Source organism: Sinohyriopsis cumingii, chromosome 5 (assembly GCF_028554795.1).
Source record: "Sinohyriopsis cumingii isolate HCF-2022 chromosome 5, ASM2855479v2, whole genome shotgun sequence".
In the NCBI taxonomy this organism is placed as follows: domain Eukaryota; kingdom Metazoa; phylum Mollusca; class Bivalvia; order Unionida; family Unionidae; genus Sinohyriopsis; species Sinohyriopsis cumingii.
The window spans coordinates 79,333,024-79,358,786 of NC_142965.1; the positions used below are offsets into that span (position 1 = coordinate 79,333,024).

A 25,763-nucleotide genomic window follows, 5' to 3' on the forward strand; every position below is an offset into this window, starting at 1 on the left:
TATTATTATTATTTTACAAGCATGTTTGATTGATTGAAAGTTTTCTTGGTTTATTTTAAATTTGCTTATATTGAAATGAAGCTTTCTTTGCGGTTAACGCTTTCCGTGTTGCTGACTACAGTTTCAAAGAAAAGACACTTTTCTAAAATGGTTGTGGGCTTCTTCATTTACATTAGGAACAGCATTCCTTCCAATGATGATATAATCTTGAGGAAAATGGTATGGAAATAATCTGGCTAGAAATGAGACATAATGTATAAAATTTGTATTAGGTTGTGTATCTAAATTGAATGCTGCATGGTATACAATATTTCAAAGTTAGCTTGAAAGTTTGTATACCAAAAACAAAGAGGCAGTTTAGAAGGTGACCAACTTAGAATCAGCTGCACAACAACATTCAAAGCTAGAAAAAAACCGAATAAATTCCCTGAATTATCATCAGTTACATGTTATTCACTGTTTCCTGGTTACGACCCAAATGAGGGTTACAAGAACATTCTGGAGTGATGCCAAGATTATTTCTTGAGGGTTGCAAAACTTATCCAAATGTGGAAATGAGGTAATTTAAGGCTCATAAAAAAAATATTTTTTTTTAGGGTCGTGGCCAAAAAGGGTTGAGACCATTGATGCACTATTACTAACAAAGGCATCTGACACACTAATTGATCGTATCTAGTCTAACGATGCTTATAATATCATGAATGTTGCAGTTTCCTAATATCCCATATGTGATCATTATCCTATATAATGTACAATAAAAATCAAGTATAAAAACAACTTATCATCACAAAAATATCAAATATAAGAAAGCATTAAGATGAAATGCACAACTATTCCTTAAAGAACTTTATCACATAGTCAGTAGTTTTCAATTAGCAATTGTGCAGTTTCATATTTTTTATATCACATTGTATTACATATCACTTTATGTGATTCTGATTGGTCCAAACAAGCCAATTAAATATTGTGCAATATTTTCTTTACTGATTGGCTGCAATCAACAGGTCTTCTGGATATTTTTGTTTTTAGTTATGAATAATTGATTCTTTTGATGACCCATCCATCAACTGCTGCTGACATCTGGATATGTATGTATACCCACGTCCTGAATGTTCATGCATTTATTAATTCAGGAGTTAAGCAACAAAATCAACCCTACTGGACTAATAGTTATATCCCATTAAGGGTTATAGATTTCTTAAGGAAAACAATACAATGTACCAATAAATAGATAAGGTCAATTAAAAATGCATGACTCTGGGTACAGGACTGACCCTATCATTCCTGCCGACTCTTCAAGTTAATTTGTTAGGTTTCCTTATATATAAAAAATAAGACCAAAGCCACCAGGTCAACAAAGGGACAGATCTATGTTAATTTCAGGACAACGCTTCATTTAAATGTCTGGACGAGAAAAATAAAGGTATCTACCATAAAAAAAAAATTCCCCAATATAACATAGCCACTCATACCTTTTTTTTTACTTAGCTCTATGGAAAAACAAAAGTCAAGTCAATGATTAAAAAAACAGAAAATTTACTATTCCATTGGAATATCTTACACAGTTACAAAAAAGAACCTTATAAGCTCTAGAAAACCTTCAATAATGTAAGCATATCTGAAACAACTTGCCATTTAGATGTACATGTATAATGATAATTAGCATTCAGCAAAAAGATCTTGAAATTGCAAATGTACTCATGTGTGAACATATAAAACACTTGTGGATCTCACATCTCATAAAATGTTCTCCAGTGACAAACTGAATGAGCAAACATCCTCAAAACTTGTGTGTAGCATATGAAAAACCCTTCTAAGTCAAGAAATAATTTTAAACAAATTTGACAATCTTATGTCAAAATAACTACAGTTCTAGATGATACAAGAGCAAAATTTCCAAAACTCAAGTAACTGAACCTTCACCTATGTATCTTTAAAATGTATGTTTTCCTACAGGTACTTTTCCAAACGGTCTAAATATGACAAAAGTAACTATAATACAAATAAAGGAAGTCCTTTCTGATACTAATAACTACAGACATGTATCAGTTATATCATCATTTATCTAGACATCTAACAAAAAAAAAACTGTTTCCTACTGCACTGGCTTTAAAAAAATGTAGGGTAGTTAGGTTGGGATTTTCGTTATAACATTATATATACATGTATGTATGTGTGTATGTATATATATATATATATATATATATATATATATATATATATATATATATATATATATATATATGCTAAGCACTTCAAACACTGGCCTAAACTGGCTTAATTAGATGCACAACAACTCAATTTAGGGAATTAAACAAAAATGTAAATTTCTGTCAAAAGATTCTTTTATACTGGGGGAAAAAAAAGGTATTAGGGTTGGCAGCGAAAAACAGAAATGGTTTCCCAACCAGAAACGCACATATTTTGTTTTTGCCTACGGAAGACCTTTTTTGTAATAAATTTAAAAACTACCTGGAATGTTTTAATTGACTACATTCATGACAATCAGGCTTTTGTGAAAGACAGTCATGCAAAGCTACCTAGAATGGTAAATGATACAGGTATGGTCTTCCAACTGGTTAACAAAAGCATGCATGTTGCAGCCTTAGCATCATCATCTGAAGCATTCCTTCACAATGAAAAGTACAAGGCCAAGTCAAAGCAACAATACAGCAAAAAATGTTACAGCACTTAAAGAGAAAGTAGACAGCCACAGTGCAACAATATTTAAAAGCGGCAGGTTTTTATTTCCCTGTCTAGTGCTGATATATCATGTATGATATAATTGAACTATAGCAAGGTTTTCAAACTGACCACCATGGTGACCATAAATGACACTTATTTATGACCTACTAGATATCATAAGAAGTCTTTTAGTAAAAAGAACTTGTTGATATCACACTGACATTCTTTTCAAAATGAAAAGCAATAGCAAAATTTTCAAGATCGCCATTGTGGTTTACATAATGGACATTAGAATGGCATCATTCTCATTTAGTAACAACTAGATATCTTAAGATGAAAACCCCATGTCAATATGATCTTCCATTCAAGAGAATTAGAGATACTATTTTTAAGACGACTAAAGTGGTAGCCATATTGGATATCAGATCAGCACCAATTTCTATTAGTGAAACCATCACAGTGATATGACCATCAATTCTGAAGTAGTGCTAACAAGATATTCAAGGTGGGTTTTGGCTGCCATATTTAACATCTGAGTGGCACCATTTTTATTTAGGACCATCAAGACCAAAGGACCAATGAGTGGAAACTTTCATGGCGATCCTCCTAAGCAGTTTAGGAGTATCGTTAACAAACTTGTGTTAAATGATCAGCCATCAACAACAGACCAGAACCCTATTTCTTTGGGTCATTGTCAGGTGAAATCATATTGCAGTATATTGTGATAAAAGTGACTGTATTGCAAATTGTATCAATACATGTTGTTACCAAGCTAACCCTGTAGAAAATCCATCTGACATTACCTGTCCACATAATTTTGCTAAGCCTATAAGTTGTATTATAAACAGCATTTTCTACCAGCCATTTTCTCTTTATTTTGGGGACAAAAATGAGAGGTACTGTGTGTTGGTCCCAGTAAGATATGAAAGTTTGTAGTTACAAGATGAGTAATGATGAAGCATGTGCATGGTGAAATTACAAGAAGTCTGTCCAGAATATATCTATGGCACGCTGCCTAAATTTTTTAAATACATTGCTCCCTTTCTGCCTGTTAAGAGTTGGTTCAAGCTTAACTGACAGCAAATAACTGTCAGCCAAGAACAGACTGTCTGACTGGTTATCACTTTTATGAGGGGGTGGGGTGGGTGGGGGGTAATCCATGTAACAGCAAAGAAAGTGAAGGTCAAAATACAGATAAAGAAGAAACAATCCGAGTATGATAGTCTATCAACACATCAAAATATCATTGCACCAGTCAAATTACTGACAAATAACTCTTTAAAAATGAACGGCAGTTCTTTAAAATGTAGTACATTTGTGACCTTATCCTTTTTAAATATAGCCCCTTATCTCCTAACATAGCATTTTACCATATTCTACTAGATATTTACTGTTATTATTTATCCATCATAAATCTATAAAGCAAACATTTAAAAAAAAGTATGATTGAAGTTCAGTGTCTGTATCTATGAAAGGGGACAACTTAATTTTTAATCTTTTTATTTTTTCTCTCTCACATTTGCTTTCTCATTTTTCCCTGATGAGTAACTAACTTCATTTTTTCAATGTTCAGAAGAATTTGTCATTATCTGATCCCTTGTAATATGAATGTAAAAAACGTAATATAACGAGCAGTATGGCCCATTCATAAAAGCTCTTCATTACACTTCCTGATTCGACAATCAATTTGGCAGATCTCTATTTTCTGCATCTTTCTTCATTTGGGAAAACTATGTTTATAGTCCAAATTTGTGACTGAATACTGTACAAACTGTGCCATTTTTACTTCAAATGGTCATAAAACTGGGACACTCCACTTTCTGGTTGATTTGTTCTAGAATGGGAAAAACCAGCTTTGGTCAAGGAAGGTAATGTAAGCATGAATTTTTGACAACCTAAATTTTAACAGTAAATTTCAAGATATCATTTTAAGTAAATCTTACTGTGGTCACAAACTTTTTAATCTCCACATGTTCTTCAAAGAACATAATGAATGTACATTTCTACATAAAAACCTTTATAAGGAACCAATTTTCTTAAACAAACCGAATTAGTATTATTGGTAATTTTTCAAATGTTTAACTGTACAAAGCAAATTGTCATCTACTACCTTTTAGCTGCAACTTAAAGTTATTCTGAATACAAATCATTGGCATCAGCATACAAGTTAGGTTTTATGAAGACTGGATGACACAGGAAGTAGTTAGGTTTACTTTGGTTTGTCAAGTTTATAATTGTACATCAACATTAAGGATATCTCAAACTGAAGCTGCTGAAATAAAGTGGCAGCGAACCCAACCTTGTCAAGGTCATAATTTGAACCTGCACCATTCTGGTGGCAATCCTTAAATACACCAACCAAGCTAAATTCAGTTCCAATTTGTGGTTACTGTTTATCCTGGAATGGAATATACAATAACAACTAATCAGAACCGAATGTAGCATATTTCACTGCAAATCAAAACAAAGTGTAGGCCTCCAAATTCCATCGAAGTTGACAAGATACATGCACATTGCAAATGAGAAACTTCATGTAAAATTGGCAAGTTTATGATCAGCAAAGCACTTAAATCATACATAACATTGAGGAACAAAGTATGACTGTCTCCTTTACACCAATATGTTATCCGTGGTTGAACATGCTGACAGGATCAAAATACAGCAAAAGTATTGAAGTTTGTCACTTTGTGTCAATTTGTAAAAAGGGAGTGGGCATTGTCAGAAGTTTATCTTTTTTTTACTGACAAAGACAAGTACCTGTGCCTGCAACAGCTCTTTTGGATGAATTCTCAATTTAATCAGTAAAACACAAATGACTAATAAATTATTCATGGCAAATGAAGATTAATTAATATACTGATCAATCATTTACTCATAGCTGTTTGTTCTACTGATCACTAAGGATAAACTGAACAGACCCATATCTGCTGACACGTCATGTGATGGCAGATTTAGGTCCATTAAGTAAGTAGGTGGATCCAACTTCTATGGAAGTATATATATATGGTAAAATTCTTCATTAAAATCTAACACTCGGCTTGTTGCTGGCAACCTAATGTTATCAACCCAGCCAAAAGATATACTTTTTACTGGCTTCATCCATGCATGCATCACTCAAATCCTTTCTCCAACTGCTGCCAGAATTCTTGATTACAGAATGCATCAAATTCTGGTGTTATGCCGAGGTGCATAGTCTCTCTACTGTCTACTGAACTCAACAGCACATTCTTCAGTACTGGCTCCAAAAATGAAATCATTCATTTACCTTGAAGGACATATTCAAGATTAATTATGTTTCCAGTCTGAAAATACTGTTTTGTTCATTTATTTGTATTGGCATAGCTTTTCAACATTGTTTCTCAGTTTTAGGCAGGCAATAGGTTAGTTATTGTTTAAATGGACTATAATCCATGAATGTACATGTACATCATTAGGATCTCTGGCACATTTTTGTTGCTCAGATTTAAACTATTTCAAACTGAAAGTAGTGTTTGGGCCAAAATAACCGGTTCTGGGTCAAAATCACCCCGAGCCAACATATTACTTGCCATATCATTCTAAGGAAATGGGTTAAGATTAAGAATCCAATGCTTTATCAACTGAGCTGTACCAGTATCAATATTACAGCAGGGAACAGCTATTTATATCTTAAATGGAGCTGTTAAAAGGCACTTTTTGTTCTATGTTTATAGTAATTTTAATAATAATAAAAATAATAACAATAATAGTAATAATAACAATGTGGACTTAGTGCAGCTCTTAATCTTTAAAAGCTCTAAGTGCTTAATAATATTAGATAACAGATTAAAACATACACAATGACAAGATTACAAAAACAAACACCATGAAATTAAAAATCAAAAACATACTGACACTACGGCATCAAAAACTGGTTCAGTCCAGTGTGTGAAGTGCTTTGTGCATTATATATAATTATAACTACCTTCTACCTACCAATTGTAATTTAGCCAATGTGGGTATGTGAGAAAGCTTGCCAGTAGCTTCTCGTGGGTCGGTGGTTCTTTCCGGGGTTTTCTCTGGTTCTTCCTCCACCATTAATACTGGCCGCCATGTATAGCCTATCATGTGCTGCAAAATGGCGTTAAACCCCACAACAACAACAACAACCAATTGTAATTTTAAAAAACTGCAATAAGAAACACTTTTTTTAAAATTAAAGAAGTAAATATAATTAAGGATTTTTAAGTTGCTAAATACTTTAAAATCTTTTCTTTTTAATAATGCAATATTTAAAAAAAACTGAAGTTTAAGTTTGTACTGTACTGCATTTCAGTTCATGGCAATCTGAAACATCAGTGTATAGTGTAGCGAAATTTGTAGTTTTCTGCAACCCTTAAATCACTGAAAATTGGAGCCCATATCAGTTCCCAATGAACAGTAATAAATTCATTGAGATTACCTTGCCTGTCTTATTACATGTAACTATTTTTCTCAGTTTATTGTGCTTTGGACAAAGTAAAAAGTATTATGGTTGGGGGGTTGGGGGTAGAGTTTATGTTCAGTGTTTAATTTTTTAAATACAAAGATAACAGTGATGTGCATAATCTTGTCTGAAGGGAAACCCCCAATTGTTTAAAAGTATTTAAAAAGTACGGTTACAGAAAAGCAGATTGCAAAACATAATAGGCATAATGTGCAAAATATTATTCATCCTGCAGTCTCTAAAGACACAGCTGCTAGCATCCTAACTCTGGCCATTCTCATGGCATCATACACGTCGTATGCCCGAGGGAAAAATAAACTGCTTCCCACAAACTAGTTGATAAAAATTATTTAAAGAAAAGATGCAATTTACCTGTTCCACAGCGATTAAGTCTCAAAGGCTCACATTTACAAGAGCTCCGCCTCATCCTGAATTATAAGCTGAATCAAACATAAAAATATAAAGCTATTCAAGAACTAATATTTCAGTACTGGGTCGCTGGCCTTGCGGTGTCTTCTCACAGTTACAGAAGTCATTTAATATGCATATTTATAATTATTGCTATATAATGACTGGATGTTACTATCCAACACTGCTCGATTACAGTCAGTATCCATCATACTAATTTGCATTTAACAGCTTAGCAGAGCTGTATTACTAAGTGAAACCAGCTGAAAAAACGACATTGTACTCCATCAGCTGGAGCAAGACCCATTTGGCCTTGAACTTGAACGACCTTAAATTGTTTACCTCTTGTGGGAGGTAATCAAACTCAGGCTTATATAGTTGTGTATGATAGAGTTGTTTCCCCATAACTTTAAAATTCTATATGAATAAAATATTCTTTATTACAATGCTGTCGGGCATTCTACGCACTTAAGGTTTCCATCTCCAATACTGAAGCAAAACGCACATCGAATTCGACCAACTGACGAAAATAAAATACAGCAATGTTTACCATTTGAAAAGAGGCAATTGTCACAAGAATATTTTGTTCAAAATAATATTAATTTTGGACACAGGGGATACCCCCTCCCCCCGTGTTATCCTGACTAGCGATGTGTCGGCGTATTGTGCGCACAGCTTTGAAAAGATTTAATATTTATTAATCGCGCATGAGAAATGAAAATGCATTACTCTGGACTGTTTCTGTCAGCATTTCTGTCGAGTAATTAGGTCATGTTTATAGCTACTTTTACAAAATTCATCGTAATAATGCCAATAAATTGCAAGATATATTAAGCAAACAAAACCGATCTTGTAAAAAAAGTTAAGTTCAACATCTTATATATATAAAAAATATTATGTGGAAAAGAAACAACAATAAATAGGATGAAATGTGTTTACAACGTCTTGCTGATGGGGAAAAATCACTAAAAAATTTATAAACAGACTATACGCCGGAGAATTTTTTTATAATTTATATTGCAGCGGCAAGTTGACACCTTTGGTAGTAGTAGGAATATTAGTACCCCTAATCCTACCGCGTGGACAGGGTACTAACATGAGCATATATGTGTCAATGGAGCAAGCCGGGTGTGATTTTAGCCTAATATCAACAATATGAACATATTCCTTGCATATAATGAAATAAATTGAATAGTCCTCTTATTTAATACCGGAAGTATCGCAAATCATTGTAGAAATAATTGTAAAATCTCGCTGACCTTTCTTTTCCGATATTTTTTTTTTTTGGGAGGGTGCTCTCTCTCCTGTTTTGATCTTTGCAGACCAGATAGGGAGGCCCTCCTGCCCTAATTGTAAGTGTTTGCTATATTTATATTTTTTCCAATTTGGTACACTTTTTGTATATATGTACTATTATTTTTTGTAATTTTTTTTTGTTTATATATATATATATATATATATATATATATATATAATTGTTTTTATATTAATTTTTTATATGTATTTTTAATCTAAATATTCATCCATCGCTAAAAAGGCTTCTTCTGCTTCTTCTGTCACCTTTGGTTCTACTTCCTCTTTCTGCCTTCTTTTTTCCTTCCTTCTAATTCTGTCTCTTTCTCTTCTTTGCTCTAGGGTTCCTGTAACTGGCGTTGAGTTTGGGGAGTTGGGTATCTGATTTTCTCGTGCAGGTTGTATTTGCTCTGCGATAACTGTTGATGATTTAGTTTGTAGAGTTTCTTCTTGTCGATGTTGCTGGTGCTTTTGACATTGTTGATTTGGAAATTTACAATTTTGCAGCTTTACTGTTGCTTGCTGTTCTTGTATTTTTATTGTCTTTGGATTTTCTTTGGATTGTCCCTTTTTTCGTTCTAGTTGTTGTTGTTGTTGTTGTTGTTGTAGTGGCTTCCCTTGTTTGGGGTTTTGTTCTTTTATTTGCTACTCTTGTTGTCTTTGTTGTTGCTAGTGTTGCCTTTGATTTGAAGTTGGGTTGTCTTGCTGCTGTTGGTTTTGTACTGTCTGTTCCATGTGGATTCGTTCCTCTTCTCGTTGTTGGCTTTGTTGTTGTTGTTGTATTGTAGGTTGCCTTTCTACTCTTTGTTCATCTACTGATACTTGTTGTTGTTGTCGTCTTTGTATTCTCCTTGTTGTCTCTTGATTTTGGGGGCATTTGTGTGTTGTATGTCCGGTCTGTTGACATCTACTGCACTTTCTGTGATATATACACCCTCTATACCACGATTTGGTCAAAAACCATGTAGGAAGAACGCTCTTTTTACTTCCATTAGCTTAGTTTTCTCTATTTCCAGAATTATATTGCCGTTGTATATGGATGTCGAAGGTATTGTTTCCAGTCGTGATGAGATAACTTTTATCTTCAATTTCTCTTCAAATTTTTGGACTGTAGCCTCCAAAGGTATTTCTAATGGAATGTCAAACAGGTGTAACTCTCCAGTTTGCTTTTTTATCTTTCGCAGAATTGGAGTAGGATCTTTGATTAACGCCTTTTCTCCAGCAATCTGAAATTCTCCGCAGGGTAGTACTGTTTTTGTCCCCTTCGGTCGCACAATAAACCCTTGATATCCCTTCTGGTTTACTGAGTAGACTTTGTTCAACCAGTCTGGGTATTGGACTTCAATTGCTATCATAACTGAGGCTACTCCCTTTACGTACATTCCAAAAAAGATCCATCATTTGTTTCTATCCGTCTAGTGTTCAAGTATTTTTCTAATTCCCTTATCTCTTTGTTCGCTCTGTGTGTCGCCATTTTTCCTCGTGCGTCTTGTGCTTGAGAAGATATTTCCATTTTATATGTTCAATTTGTTTCTTCTCAGTTTGTAAAATTTTTCATCAATGTGATTCTTGACTCTTCTGTTGAAGCATTTGTGCAATGATTTGCAGGTATCTGTCTTAAAGCAGTTGACCGTTCAACTCCAGCTTTCTCAGTTCAGCAGCGAGCTTCAAGTAGTATATTTTCGTTAAAATCATCCACCATATTAGTTCAGATAACGATTACTTCCGTTCTCAGCTTCGTCTGTTTGTGTGCCACATAAGGACATTGGGGCCTTCTCTAATAAGGCGCGGTTTGAGTCAGAAATTCGGCGCATTAAAAGTAAATACGGTTTACCGGCGACTTTGAAATTCCACCAAGAAGCCATTATTCGCCACTTGATTGATAATAACATGGCGTAGAATATTCAAATATGGTCTAGCAAGCCTTATATAGAAAAGGGCTCGCGGAGAGAGTCTTGCGTCATCTGTCATGGCGGACACGGTGAGGTTAGTGTAAACATGCCAATTTATTTTATCGTGTAATGGCGTAATAAATTCAAAATAAGCCAAACTTCTTTCACAGCATTATTATACTTATGTAGTTGATTTCTACACTGTTTGTATCACTCTAGTGATGATTTTTTTGTGCTCCGTTACATAATATGGGATCAGTTCGTAGCCTCATCCATAAAAAATCAAGTTCAGGCTACGATATCGTAGCTAGTTGGGTAGCAGACGATTTTGTACGCGTGGGACAACTTGCAAAAATGGAAACTTGGATTAAAATGCAGTATTGTTTTATGGCATACATTTCCATCGTTTATATAATGTATTTATTTGCATGATTCTAAAAGATACACAGTAAATCGGATTTTCTGGGTTACCGGTTCAAGTAGTCCTACATGTATTACCTTGACGCTGATATTTGTTTTGGGCGTTAGGGTCTTACCGCCTAACTAACAGCGCTGTGTAGTGTGTTTTGATGTCGACTAACATCGTAACGAAAGTAAAATTTTCAGGAATATCTCACATAACTGGCAACTAAAATAACGGCGCTTTTCTACAAAGTAGAGTCATAATGTTTTAGTCAGACTTTACTCAGTCTAATGTCTTTTCTCTAATAAATTCAAATTCGCATAAAAGAAATAAACCTGTTTTAAAGTTTCGTTAGCCTACGGGGGCGCTCACCAATTAATATGTAGTTTAGAGAGAGTGACGTATGTAAGGTGAAGTAGTTTGCATTTAAAACATGCACAATGGAGAGAATGTTGGCATACCTATATGCTACAGTAATGTAATGTGGATGATATTTCTTTGGATATTGTACTTTTGGAAATTTTACATGATTTAAGCACACTGCTAGCTAAAATGACTGCTCCCTTGTGTTAAAAAATCAGCCTGAATTAGTCTCAAGTACACTATACATAGCAGCTATTAAAATAGGGAAAATGAATTTTGCCAGACTAGACAATACCAGTTTCTGAAAGTGCAATGAATGAATTACCAAATATATAAAATGTAAAAAAAGTTTTCGGCTCTTTTTTTGTACAGTTTACCTCTGAAGTTCAGGAAGTGAAAATGACCAAGTAGAGCTAGCACTTTTTTGAAAGATTCACATTTGAAGTAAGGCCAAGCTGTATACTCTATAACCCATAGTACACCCATCAATTATACATCAAAATAAAGGGAATTAAAGGTTCTTTTAATTATACCTAAGATATACAAGGTCTTTTTTAAATAGCCAGTACAACAGGTGAGGAAAGCCGGGGAAATTCTTTTTCTTTAAAATCTTAACCTATGGAAAATGCGAAACTGTATAGCGCCACCTACATTTCAGTTGATTGGGAAGCGATAAAATCTTGGAATGCCGAAATTGGGATAAGTGGAAGTATTAATCTTTAACGAAACGAATAAAAATATGTCATGCCTATTGGAACTGTAAAGCAACATTTCGTTTCGTTCAAGAAACACATCCGTCACATGAACGTACTTAAACATACTTTGGCATACCTCGACTAGCGTCGTGTTGCAACAAATTCAAATGGATGTCAACAGAACATGAAAATGCGTCCATTTGCTAGTGTCATATTTTCATTAAGCCAAGATAAAAAAAAGCACAGTAAGTATATTAATTACACATAAATTAGTGGAAGAGTGTCGATATATGCTGCCAAATGTGTGAGATGTTCCTGAAACTTTGACTACCCGTTCCGATGTCAACAACATCGGAACACGCTATACAAGGCCGTTATTTGGAAGGTAAGACATAGCAATATAACAAAACCAACATACGCTATGTCTTACATTGTAGGACTACGGTTCAAGAAGGTCATGGAGTGGGTCTTCATATTGACATTGAGAAATCATATTTGCATATGCATTTCGAGTCGAAATACTGGATATTTTTGTACACTTTATGAATATCACTTTTCTTAATAATAATAATAACATTATTATTATTATTGCCTTATGTAAAGAGGGTAACACAATTAGCTAAGAACTAATCTACCTTGAGGCCCTCATACAGAGGAATTTATTTATTTTGGCTGCATCTCTGATGCCACTGGATATATTGGGTTTGAAAGAAGGAAATAGAGTGGGCATTTCTAACTTTTGTAAAATTATATTGCGATCATTCTTTCTTGATACAAAATAGATTTTTGACCCAAAATAGCATGTGATCCAAATGTTTACAGAAATGACGTATTGTTGCGCTGAATTACTCGATGCGCAGAATTGGCCGACATGGTGGTATAATAGTGAATAGTAGGTTGTGTGTATTTTTTTATTTTTAAAAAAATGTATTTTTATGTTCAAATTTTCTTTTCATCCCGTTTTTTCCTTCTTTTTTACATTCCGGTCCTAGGAAGGGCAATTAACTGTGTGTGTGTGTGTGTGTGTGTGTGTGTAACGGCATATCAACACTATACTGATTATATATCTTTGAAGACAAAATAATACAAGTCCAGAAAGTCCATAACACCCGATAAAGCTTGAGAAACATTGAATGTGCTAAATTATATTGATAAAATCTTCCTATACAAATAAATATTCATTCCAACCCTCAATTGCAAACTTTAAGGTGAATAAGTTGTCAAGTAAGTGTCACCAGTCAAAATGTTACACACAATTACCATTATTTAAATAAAATCTTCAAAGTAGGCTAAGTTCAATCAAACCAAAACTGTATGTTATGCAATATATTTGTGTTTGTTGAAAAGAGACTGTGATAAGCATTTCAGACTTTAACTGCTCATAAATATCATCTATTATAAATGTTCATGTGTTATTGTGAAAATAAAGAGTTTTGATATAAAATATATGTTTGTTAGTTATTAATTTCCTGTGTAATTTCTGAAAACTACACCTCAAACAAATACAAAAAAGACATTACTCATGTATATAAAAAATTAAAATAGTTTTTTTTAAATCATAAAACTAAGGATGCTTGGTACAAATTTGTGTATACTGATTTCTAACCTGTAAAAATTAACGTATGGGTTAGAAAAACTCCGTAAAAAATCCAATTTTTATAACCCCACTGTTACATGTGATGCGACTATCCGACCGGTTACGTGATGTTCAACGACTTGCTCTGTAGTAATACTTTTAGTAAATTAAACAGTAAGATGTGCATTGGTGGGTTAATTTTATAATGTGTTTGACAAAGACAACTTAAATACACTGTACTTTTATGTATTCAAATTTGACAGACAATCTATCCGTATCCGTCTGCTTTCATTGTTATGCAAGGCATTTTCTTTTGGTTCTATTTTTACCGTAATTCCGAAAAGTTGCACACTACATTCAGTTTGCACACTGCACACTTAATATCCTGCTGTCAAATAATCATCAATTAAATGATCCGAGATTGTTTATAGTTGATCTGAGCTGGAAGCTGAGGATGTAACATTTAAGTGACTATTATGTAAACTTGTAAGATACGTGACAAAATTAGAGATTTCTTTGAACGGGTAGCAAATAAACTTTTAAAAAATTGTTTTTGTTTAATTAAACAAATTCATGATGACCATTAAAATTAAAGTTCAGCGTGGAAAACACCAGTATTTTTGCATCTCTCAAGATGGTTGTTTATGACTCATTTCGAAAATAGCCTCGCGTAACATTTACAGATCGGAAAATAAACAGCTGTTATGTTAAGAAACATAACTGAACTTCTATACCAATTTATCTTATTGACATGCCTGAAAGTAGCCATACAATAAACATTTTTCGTTCTGACCAACCTGTGCACAAACAGGACAGTCATAAAACTTGATTACTCTTTAGTGCTTTATGTGTATTGTTATTTTAAGAGAATATCACTCACATGCACCTAATTAAACTGAAATAAATACAGCATTTCCAATTAATGATTGCATACAATATAATAAGTTATAATTAACGTATGTGCATCTCGCATAATATTTATGAAACAGAATTGGCATTCATAGTAACGTGATTCTTGTATATTGTCTGAAATATTTTTATAGGAAAGTTACTTAACATTCGTTTGCTTACAATCTGATTTTGAAAGAATTTACATTGATTAAGTACAGTCAAGAGACTTTATACCAACAGCAACATTTACTTTGAGTACAGTCAAGAGACTTTATAGCAACAGCAACATTTACATTGCGTACAGTCAAGAGACTTTATAGCAACAGCAACACTTACAATGAGTACAGTCAAGAGACTTTATAGCAACAGCAACATTTACATTGAGTACAGTCAAGAAACTTGATAGCAACAGCAACATTTACATTGAGAACAGTCAAGAGACTTGATAGCAACAGCAGCATTTACATTTAGTACAGTCAAGAGACTTTATAGCAACAGCAACATTTACATTGAGTACAGTCAAGACACTTTATAGCAACAGCAGCAGTTACATTGAATACAGTCAAGACACTTTATAGCAACATCAGCATTTACATTGAGTACAGTCAAGAGACTTGATAGCAACAGCAGCATTTACATTGAGTACTGTCAAGAGACTTGATAGCAACGGCAGCATTTACATTGAGTACAGTCAAGAGACTTGATAGCAACAGCAACATTTACATTGAGTACAGTCAAGAGACTTTATAGCAACAGCAACATTTACATTGATTGAGTACAGTCAAGAGACTTGATAGCAACAGCAGCATTTACATTTAGTACAGTCAAGAGACTTGATAGCAACAGCAGCATTTACATTGAGAACTGTCAAGAGACTTGATAACAACAGCAGCATTTACATTGAGTACAGTCAAGAGACTTTATAGCAACAGCAACATTTACATTGAGTACAGTCAAGACACTTGATAGCAACAGCATTTACATTGAGTACAGTCAAGAGACTTGATAGCAACAGCAACATTTACATTGATTGAGTACAGTCAAAAGACTTGATAGCAACAGCAGCATTTACATTTAGTACAGTCAAGAGACTTGATAGCAACAGCGGCATTTACACTGAGTAAAGTCAAGAGACTTAATAGCAACAGCAACATTTACATTGAGTACTGTCAAGAAACAATAGCAACAGCAGCATTTACATTGGATACAGTCAAGAGACTTGATAGCAACAGCAGCATTTATATTGAGTACAGTCAAGAGACTTGATAGCAACAGCAGCATTTATATTGAGTACAGTCAAGAGACTTGATAGCAACAGCAGCATTTACATTTAGTACAGTCAAGAGTCTTTATAGCAACAGCAGCTTTTACATTGAGTACAGTCAAGAGACTTGATAGCAACAGCAGCATTTATATTTAGTACAGTCAAGAGACTTGATAGCAACAGCAGCATTTACATCAAGTACAGTCAAGAGATTTGATAGCAACAGCAGCATTTACATTGAGTACAGTCACGAGTCTTGATAACAACAGCAGCATTTATATTGAGTACAGACAAGAGACTTGATAGCAACAGCAGCATTTACACTGAGTACAGTCAAGAAACTTGATAGCAACAGTAGCATTTATATTGAGTACAGTCAAGAGACTTGATAGCAACAGCAGCATTTACATTGAGTACAGTCAAGAGACTTGCTAGCAACATCAGCATTTACATTGAGTACAGTGAAGAGACTTTATAGCAACAGCATTTACATTTAGTACAGTCAAGAGACTTTATAGCAACAGCAGCATTTACATTTGATACTGTCAAGAGACTTTATAGCAACAGCAGCATTTACACTGAGTACAGTCAAGAGACTTTATAGCAACATCAGCATTTACATTGAGTACAGTCAAGAGACTTTATAGCAACAGCAGCATCAGATCAACAAGGACCAAAATGTTTCCTTTGACAAGTGCCTAGTTCAGAATTCACCAGATATATAAGTTGGCATGCCACAGAGCATACATAAAAAACTTGAGGTGCATAAAGAATCAATATTATATACTGCAAATGACAATAATGCAACAAAATATAGAATCTGATATAGCTCTATATCAATATCTGGATGTACATACATGTAAGAATACATTACAGGCACAACATACTAAATAATACAATGCACATAAATATTTCTGTTTTCAAATTACGTCATAATTACCATTGGCAACCAAATTTTTCAAGAAAGCTGGCAAATTAAGGGGCTACGAAGAGGCTGAATGTAAAATACTATAGACAAATGTGGAACAGCTACTGTACTTCCAGCACCAAATCTGCCAAACGCTGGCTCCCAAATAATTTATGAATTTTACATAGAAAAATATTTAAAAAATTGTTTCTCTGTCCTTGTTACCCAAGTTGACCACTCTGGTGGCCTAGTGGTTAGAGTATTTGCCTTGGATGTGGGAGGTTGCGGGTTCAAAAACCTGGCCGAGTCATATCCAAAGACAAATAAAAAAATATTGTACTAACATCTGTCTTGCTGGGTGCTCAGCATTAAAAGTTGGTGTTAGGACTAGTTGGCCTGGTGTCAGGATAATGTGCCTGGGTGTGACTAATTGCTACATGTCTGTGGCATGATGCCCCAGTGCTAAGACATCACTATAAACTGTCACTATAAACTGCAACACTGCAGATATTGTAGCAATATGACTGAATTTTTATTAAAGCAATATTAAAAATTAAAATCACACACACACATTACCCTAGTTACATTTTCTACCCTAAAAAAGTTGTAACACCAATGTAATGGAAAATGAAACAATGACTTATCTTTTGTTGGTTTGTGTTAATTGCAAATGATTACTAACATCTTAAAAAATACCAAGAAAATGTTTCACACAAGAATATCGGTAAATTCCTAATATAATGTTTGAAGTTATTATCTGACTGATTATGCGTACATGACAAATGGATACATTTTATATGCATCGTAACCATATGGATGCTGCTGCTGCTGATGCTTTTATATTATGCAGTAGCAATCGATTTATGTTAATTATTATCCAGATAATAAAAGAAATGATCAGTTATATAACCAATTTGTCCATCCTGTTATGTGAATTACAAGTGAATGACTGCAATGATCTGACAACCAATATTTTGAAAGGAAAACTGAGTTATCTTCCAACTTTTATTTTACTGAAGACAGGATACTAGGTCAATGATCAATAACTAATTTGATGTGAAAATGAAACATTTCAAATATGGGGTATTTATCCCATTGGATTGGTTGGAGAATATATTTTACGAGTTGATGCTTTAATGTCTGAAAATAATTTCCAGGAATTCATGACAAGACCATTTCTTCTTTTCACCTGCTGAGTGTTGAATCATCTCTGATATTCTTCAGCAATAAAAAGATTTTCAAATTTGCTGCTGTGGTGGCCATACTGGATGTCAGATAGGCACCAATTTCATTTAGGACAAATATCATTATAACGGACTCGGTTCAGAGCCCATGAATATAGTCCCAGTTATTTTCAGAGCATTATATCCTCACTCATTTTGATGGTGATACAAGAACTAGATTTAGGTATTCTTGGTATTCTATAGACGTCGTTGTCTGTGTGTATTTAGACGACAGTGCATAGTAAGTAATGATGCATTGATGCTGCTCTGAAGTGAAATGTGACCAATTGCATGGTGCTTTGTTTACAGTCCAGCCTCTCAGAAAATGCCAGATAACCTATCATAAGAACTTTACATTGAGTTCATCACTGAAGGTATTTTAGGTTAATATATGACTGATTAGAATTTTGACACACTGGAAAAATCAATAATAAGAAAGAAATGCAGAGACTATAGAAGAAATTTAATTGTGATTGGAAATCCATAGGTCTTTCCATGAAATCCCTACGTAAATATGGCCATGCATTTATGTGAAGAAGTAAGAACAAGATTTTTAAGATGGCCATCCTGGCAGTAATACTAAAATTTCAGTTGGCACCATTTTCATTTAGCATCAACTAGGTCTCATAAGAAGTATATTTGTAAAAAAAAAAAAAAAAAAAAAAAAAAACCATTGATATAGCCATCCATTTGAAAGAGTAGAGAGAGAGAGAGAACAATAATTTCAAGGAGGGCACAATGGTGGCCATATTTAGGGTCAGTTTGCATCATTTTCATCCAGGACCAACTATACAACAAACAAACATTTGTAAATAATGAAAAACAATAATACACATTCTTCTATATTTTAAATGATAGACACATCACATAAAAATGAAAGAGTTTGGGGAGGATTGCAAGTTTTTCAGTTGCATAAAACTGATCAGCCATAAAAAGTTGCTTTCATTTAAGAAAGTTGTATAACAAGAACAAGACAATAGAAAAAATTAATATTTTTATCAGGTTAAATAAATTATGGATATTATTAAAAGAGATTACTCCTGTACATGTATCAACATTTTGAACTCATGAGCAAAGATATAACTACAGCAAACAAAAATTAAAGTTTGCTCTTAGTAACTGATAATTGAGTATCAGTTGGTTAAATGGAATCAATTATCAGTTGTGAAATTCTGACCGATTCCAATCACCAACATACAGCAGTTTTCTTGGAAAATTCAGTAAAAAGATGCAATCAGTGAAAAGCCTGAGCAGTACATTTGACATTATGAAACACGAATTTCCAATCGTGTGTAGTTACATGAATGAAAGCACTGCGAAAAATATTACCAACCACTTCATTAAAAACTATACACTGTGTCCCTTAATTAGAGATATGTTTCATTTATTGTTTGATGTTTGGTTTTGATGGGATTCATTTCCTTGCAATTATCTTTCAGTCTCCAAACACAAAATAACTTTTCTACTTTGATCTTTGCTGCCTTCTCAAATGTATGTGTTTTTGAGATTCGTGTACATTCACCCAGTTCAGTGAGACTTAAATTTAAAAGAAATAAAAGTAGCAATCAGACAAATGACTTGTCCCACTCCCTCATCTGTAGCTACTACAGATGTAAACTAAACACAAGTTTGCAACATCCAATGACTTAAAACTTTGGTCCATCATTGGCAGACTTGGAAGGAAGCTGCTCTTCCTGAAATGTAATTCAACTTAAAAGTTATACAAATTGGGTTTTGGAAGTGGACATATGTGGATCCCAAACTATTTTAACTCCTGAGTGATCTTGACCTATGGGTCTGAGAATCTCAAGGGAAGTGCCTTTGCACAAGCATCAGTTGCATCCACTACAATTATATTCTGAAACCAAAACAAGAGACCCAAATCAGTTGAAATCAATTATAACCCAACAAGCGAGCTTGCATTGTAGCAATGCAAGTTTCTTATAGGCTAATCGATTTCAGTTGCTGCAAGGCAGTATAACTCATGTGCAAGAGGGCACTTATTTAAAACACTGATAAATAACAATGCAAGCTAAGTAACCTTGACCGTCATCTCTCTGGGTCAGGATCAATACTGAGCTGCCCATGCCCAAATGTAGCATCCCAATGCATGGCCAGCCACACTAAATAGTGTACCAGGTGACAAGGTTCTTTGGCACACGCCCCTCTCCATTTTTTTAATAGCTTTTTAGTCACACAGCTCTCCACTGTTTTACTTTTTATTATCTTATTTTGTTATACCCTGGCTCATCCCCCATGGCTGCATATATCTAAATTCAGCCCTGTTCCTATTAAGTTTGACCAAAAAAAAAAGGCAAAGAAAACTCGACTTTTCATAGTGAATCATCTCATCCAGGGACCTTAACTTTCAACTTAGAAGCCATACATCAATAGACTTCTGCCTGTGACTGGGGGAAAGGAATATAGGAGATCAGAGAAGAAAAAATATCAAAAGTTATGTCTCAAAACCACCTCATCTATGGATGGACAGACATGTCAACGAAGAGAAATTTCTATCAGGTCAAGAAATAATTTCAGTATTTGTAGGAATAAACCTCAAATTAGTGTTTTGCCTCTGGCAGAGTGCACTAAGATATCTTACAACATCCAGTGCAGAGAATGTTCTGATCATGATTTTGTCTACTGCGGCAGCCATAATGTTCCATGTGGATGAAATACAGTAGTTCAGAATATAGCTGTCAATGGCAATGAATTACATCTCCATTTGAAGGAAAAAGGTAGAGGATTTTTCAACTGCACTAAATCAGTATTGCCCACCTGCACCTTTGGTTTGTAAGGGGATATAACCTTTATGAGTACACTGCAAGATTGGGTCAATGAACGATTTATTTACCATAGAAGATATTTTATACCCATAATTCAGTGTTGGTGAATAATGAACTTGGCCTAAGCAGTATTCATTTTTAAGTGGAAACAACAGAGAGAGAGAGAAGAGAGAGTTTCAATTGACAGGTATAAAGATACAGACATAACAACAATATATAGAAGCAGCCAAACCAAGTTAAGAATCAAAGGAACCATTTAAATATGGGAGATAACTCCTACAACCTTGGCACATTCATTTGAGCAAAGGTATTAAAGAATACTGGATATACATTTTCAGTTTAACCATCAAATAATGACATCCTAAGTTAAAGAAGGGTCAATTGAAATGATCTACAAATACAGTACTTGTTTGGTTCAAAGGGATCCACCAGACAAACATTAGTTGGAAAAGTTCACAAAGGCATACATTTGGTTGCAAAAAGTCAAATGGTTATGTCAACAGAGAGTCGAAATGGGCATACATTTGGTTGAATAGGTAAAAGGGATAAAATGTACATGCTGTTATAAAGGGTCAAATAAACGTTTCATCGCAGATGGTCAAATGGATGTACATGTAGCAGAGGCTCAGATGTAGGTACATATATAGTTGGGTTAAATATCTTTGACTTCAGAGGGTCATATAGACATACTTTTGGTCATAAAGGGTCAACTGGACAGTACTATTCCCTTTATGTAATTTGGTCAAGTACTGGTTACTACTGTCCTAAAACAGTTTCCAAGAATTCAAGATATGACCATTTCTTCTTTTCAGCTGTTGAATGTTGATAACAACTCAGATATTCTTGAGTGATAAGAATTTCAAATTAGCCACTGTGTCAGCTAAAATGGATGTAAGAGCAGTGCCATTTCCATATAAGACCAACTAGAGACTATTAGAAGACCTTCAGTGAAAACCCCATGCTAATATGACCATTGTCACAAAACTGTTGTATGAAATTACCTTTGTATTATACATGAACAGAAATGTAGTAGGTTTATTTGTAGCATACAGAATTCCCTGGTTGGAGGGTATACTTAAACCTTGGTTATTTCAGAATACTGATTTCTGTTCACTCACTGGTGCACACATAAAGTGCTAGGGGCTATACTTCCATGGGCTATATAATGCCAAGGGCTATTTTTCCAGTGTATCACATGGTGACATATGTTACATTCGATTTTGATTGGTGGTTATTTTTGTCCAAGCACATACAAAGCAGCAGAGAAACTTCACACAAAAATAGCTATTATATGATCTGCAAAATCTTACACGAATTTTGAAATTTCTACTTTTATGCTGATACTATATATGTAATCAATGGCTGAATGTGCTGACAGGATACAAAAAATTAGCACAGGATCAGCAAGGGAAAGAAAACATTTTCAATAATTTCCTCTTTCACTGAAAGAAAAGAGTGTCTGTGACTGAGGCAGTATTTCGGTATCTGCAGAAAGAACAATGTGATGGACTTAGTTGTTGGTTGTCTCCACACTTGGCCTTCTGAATAGGATTTTTCTTGCATGATGAAATTGCAATATTTCTTCTCTTTCGAAGGTAACATCATAATGAACATACATTTGGTTGCAGAGAGTCAAAATGGTAACATTATAATGCTGAATCCAAATATAATTTAACACAAGAAACTGGCAACAAGAAAGATGCAGTCCAAAATAAAGGGCATCCGATAGAGCAGCATGAGATGACCTAACAGGTTGAATAAAATTTATTAACACTCCATAGATAGTCTTTTTGGATTTTTTTTTATTGTGTAAAGGATAAAAATGGCACATGGACAGATGACAAGTTTACTCTCTCTGTAATCTGCATAATGGTAATACAGACATTATGTTAAAAACACAAACAAATGCAACAACCCTATGACTGTGAGACCTTCTAATGATGAAAAGACCATCAAGTTTGACATATATATTAATAATAAATCAATTGTATCAATGTATCATTTCACTGCTAGTCTGATTACTAATGTTTAAAGATCCATATATCAGTCATGTATGAAATTATCAACATGTGTTTGAATGTATGATCTATCAATGCATGGAACTTGTTGAATACGGGTGAAATGGTACTTATATAATTGTCAGATTCTATTATCATTTATATGTATTATATAGATCATATCATGTACAGGATATAATTAAGTGGTTTTGCTAGATCCAATCTCACCTGGTTTCATCTTGTTATGGTCACTTTGTTATAATAATCACCTATTATGTCACTTTGTTATAGCTTATTATGTCACTTTGTTATAGCTTATTATGTCACTTTGTTATAGCTTATTATGTCACTTTGTTATAGCTTATTATGCTCACTTTGTTATCACAATCCATGCATGAGAGTTAGTGAGAAGATTTTCAAAATGTTGATTGTGTCAGCCATACTGGATATCTGTGGGGCTTCATATACAGTGAGGACCAACTAGATATCACAAGAAGCCTTTTTTTAAATATCCTATGTCAAAAATTCAGGAGGGTAGCAATAATGAGATTTTTAATGTCAACCATACTGGATATCAGATTGGAATCATTTTCATTCAGGACCAACCATTTCATATTGAAGTCGCATGCTGATTCTTGCAGTGAAAAACCCATGCCAATATGACTTTCCATTCAAGGAGGAATAGCAATAATATTTTCAAGATGGCTGCTATGGCAGTTATTTTTGGCATCCAATTGGCACCATATTAATTTAGACCTTATAAGTCTTTATCTAAAATGTTCATATGACTAGCCTATTCCGGTAGCAATTACAAGACTGTCAAGATGGCTGCTGTGGGGCCCATATATTGGGTGACCAAGTGGAATCATTTTCATTTAGGGTTAACATGAAATCACAAGAAGTCTTCTGGTGAAAATGCCATGTCGACACTACTTTCCATTCAGGACTAGAAGTGATTGTTGTTGTTTTTATAGGGTTTTACACCATTTTTCAGCACAAGATAGGCTATACATGTCATCCAATATAAATGGTGGAGGAAGAACCCCGGAAAACCCTAGAAAGAACCACTGACATACGAGAAGTTACCAGCAAGCTTTCTCACATAACCACACTGGCCGAGCCCAAGACTCGAACCCATGCAGACAGAGTTGAGATGGCAGTGATCTGTAACGGTGAGCACTTTAGACCACTTGGCCACTTGGGGCCCCTGGAATAAAAGCGATAAGATTTCTAAAAATGGCCACTGTTTGAGCAGAACTATTGTCATTTAGGACCTACTATAACATCATATAGCTTTCCATTTTGGTGGAGTATTTATAACAAGATTTTAAAGTTGGCTGCCATGACAGCTATCTTGGACATCAGATCAGCAATATCAGCCAGGCTGAACTATACATCATAAAAAGTCTTTAAGTGAAAATCCCTGGTTGATATGACCATCCATTCATGAGGAGTAGCGATAACAAGAGTTTGAAGAAAGCTGCTGTGGTTGTCATATTAGCTGACTTGGCACCACCATTTTCATTTAGTACCAACTAAGTGGCCAAGTGGTCTAAAGCGCTCACCATTACAGATCACTGCCATTTCACCTCTATCTGCGTGGATTCAATTCATGGGTTCGGCCAATGTGGGTATGTGAGAAAGCATGCCAGTAGTTTCTCGTGGGTCGGTGGTTCTTTCTTGGGGTTTCCTGGGTTCTTCCTCCACCACCACTGATACTGGCTGCCATGTATAGTCTATCTTGTGCTGAAAAATGCCCTACAACAACAACAACCAACTGGACGATGAGATGAATGTATGTGCAAGGTTTCATGGCAATCCTCCAAGTAGCCATAACAAACTTTAGCTTATGGATGGAGCCCAGATCGTTGACTACAGACAATAGTTCATCACAAAAACTGACCAGTGCATGTATGTGCAAAGTTTCATGGCAGTGGTCCAAGTATTTTAGGACAGGCAGAGATAATACATTTGTGCTAACAGACAATGGACCAGCCATCTCATACACTCTTGCAGTCTATGTTCAGTGGACCTCAAAATAGGCTCTACTCTGAACTGGGGGCAAAGGGCACTTATTCCTCAATGAATGGCACTATTACAATATATCTAGCCTGGATAATACACTGGTAGGAATCCAAAGTAAACTGCCAGTTAGACAACAATTTTTAATAGGTCATCATAATGACATGGGAGAATTTCAATATCCTGGAAACAAGAGATAAATATTCTTCCATAAACACTACATGTGAAGTGACAGATTATAAATTAAACAATCTAAATACATAGAGTTCAACACAATACCAGTGGCTATGGAACATTACGTCCCTATTAGTAATGCTTTGAAGTGATCTTTTCCAAGAGCCCTTGTCTCTACCTTTTATTTAAAAAAATGTAAACAACATTCACCACAGTAAATTTTACAAAAGACCCCTAATGTTTGTTCTGACATCTGCAGAATTTCCTCCAAATTGTACACAATGTTTGAATGTGTGTGTGATTTGGATTTTTAATGTAGCTTTAAAAAAAACTTCAGTCATATCATCACAATGTCTGCAGTGTGCAGTTTACAGTGCTGTCTAGCACTGGGGCATCATGCTGCAGACATGTAGCACGATGTCCCACCCAGTCACATTATCCTGACACCTGGCCAACCAGCCATAACACTAACCTCTTAATGCTGAATGCCTTGTGACGCAGCTGTTAGTATCATTTTTATAAGTCTTTGGTACAACTCATCTGGGGTTTGACCTGCGACGTCTCGCATCTGCTCTAACCATTAGGCCACCAGAGTGGTCCACAAAGTTTGAAGGATTTTGCATTTCAGTTACAGTGGCTCATGCTAGACTTTGTAAATTAGTGTGTTTTAGGATCTGCTTCAGCTGCTCGTACCAGGCTCAACTACTGCTATGTATCCCTGGACAAAGCACCTTAACCCA

At 34.7% G+C, this 25,763-nt stretch overlaps 1 protein-coding gene across 9 annotated transcripts in view; it reads right to left on the reverse strand.

The window, feature by feature from the left end:
* LOC149799563 (6-phosphofructo-2-kinase/fructose-2,6-bisphosphatase-like) overlaps nt 1-25,763 on the reverse strand; it is a 171,226-nt gene that overhangs the window by 124,424 nt on the left and 21,039 nt on the right. For 2 of the 9 annotated variants that reach the window (XR_016421188.1, XM_089958897.1), the window contains exon 1: nt 7,502-13,557. The exons of 1 other annotated variant lie outside the window; for it this stretch is intronic. Coding sequence is in view for 5 of the 8 variants with exons in the window: in XM_089958897.1 (XP_089815023.1) it covers nt 7,502-7,556 (55 nt within the window). In the remaining 3 variants the exon portion in view is untranslated. Of the gene's footprint in view, nt 1-7,501; nt 13,558-25,763 lie in introns of those variants that run through there. 6 more of the 9 variants (XM_089958893.1, XM_089958895.1, XR_016421187.1 and 3 more) reach the window with 5 other exon arrangements.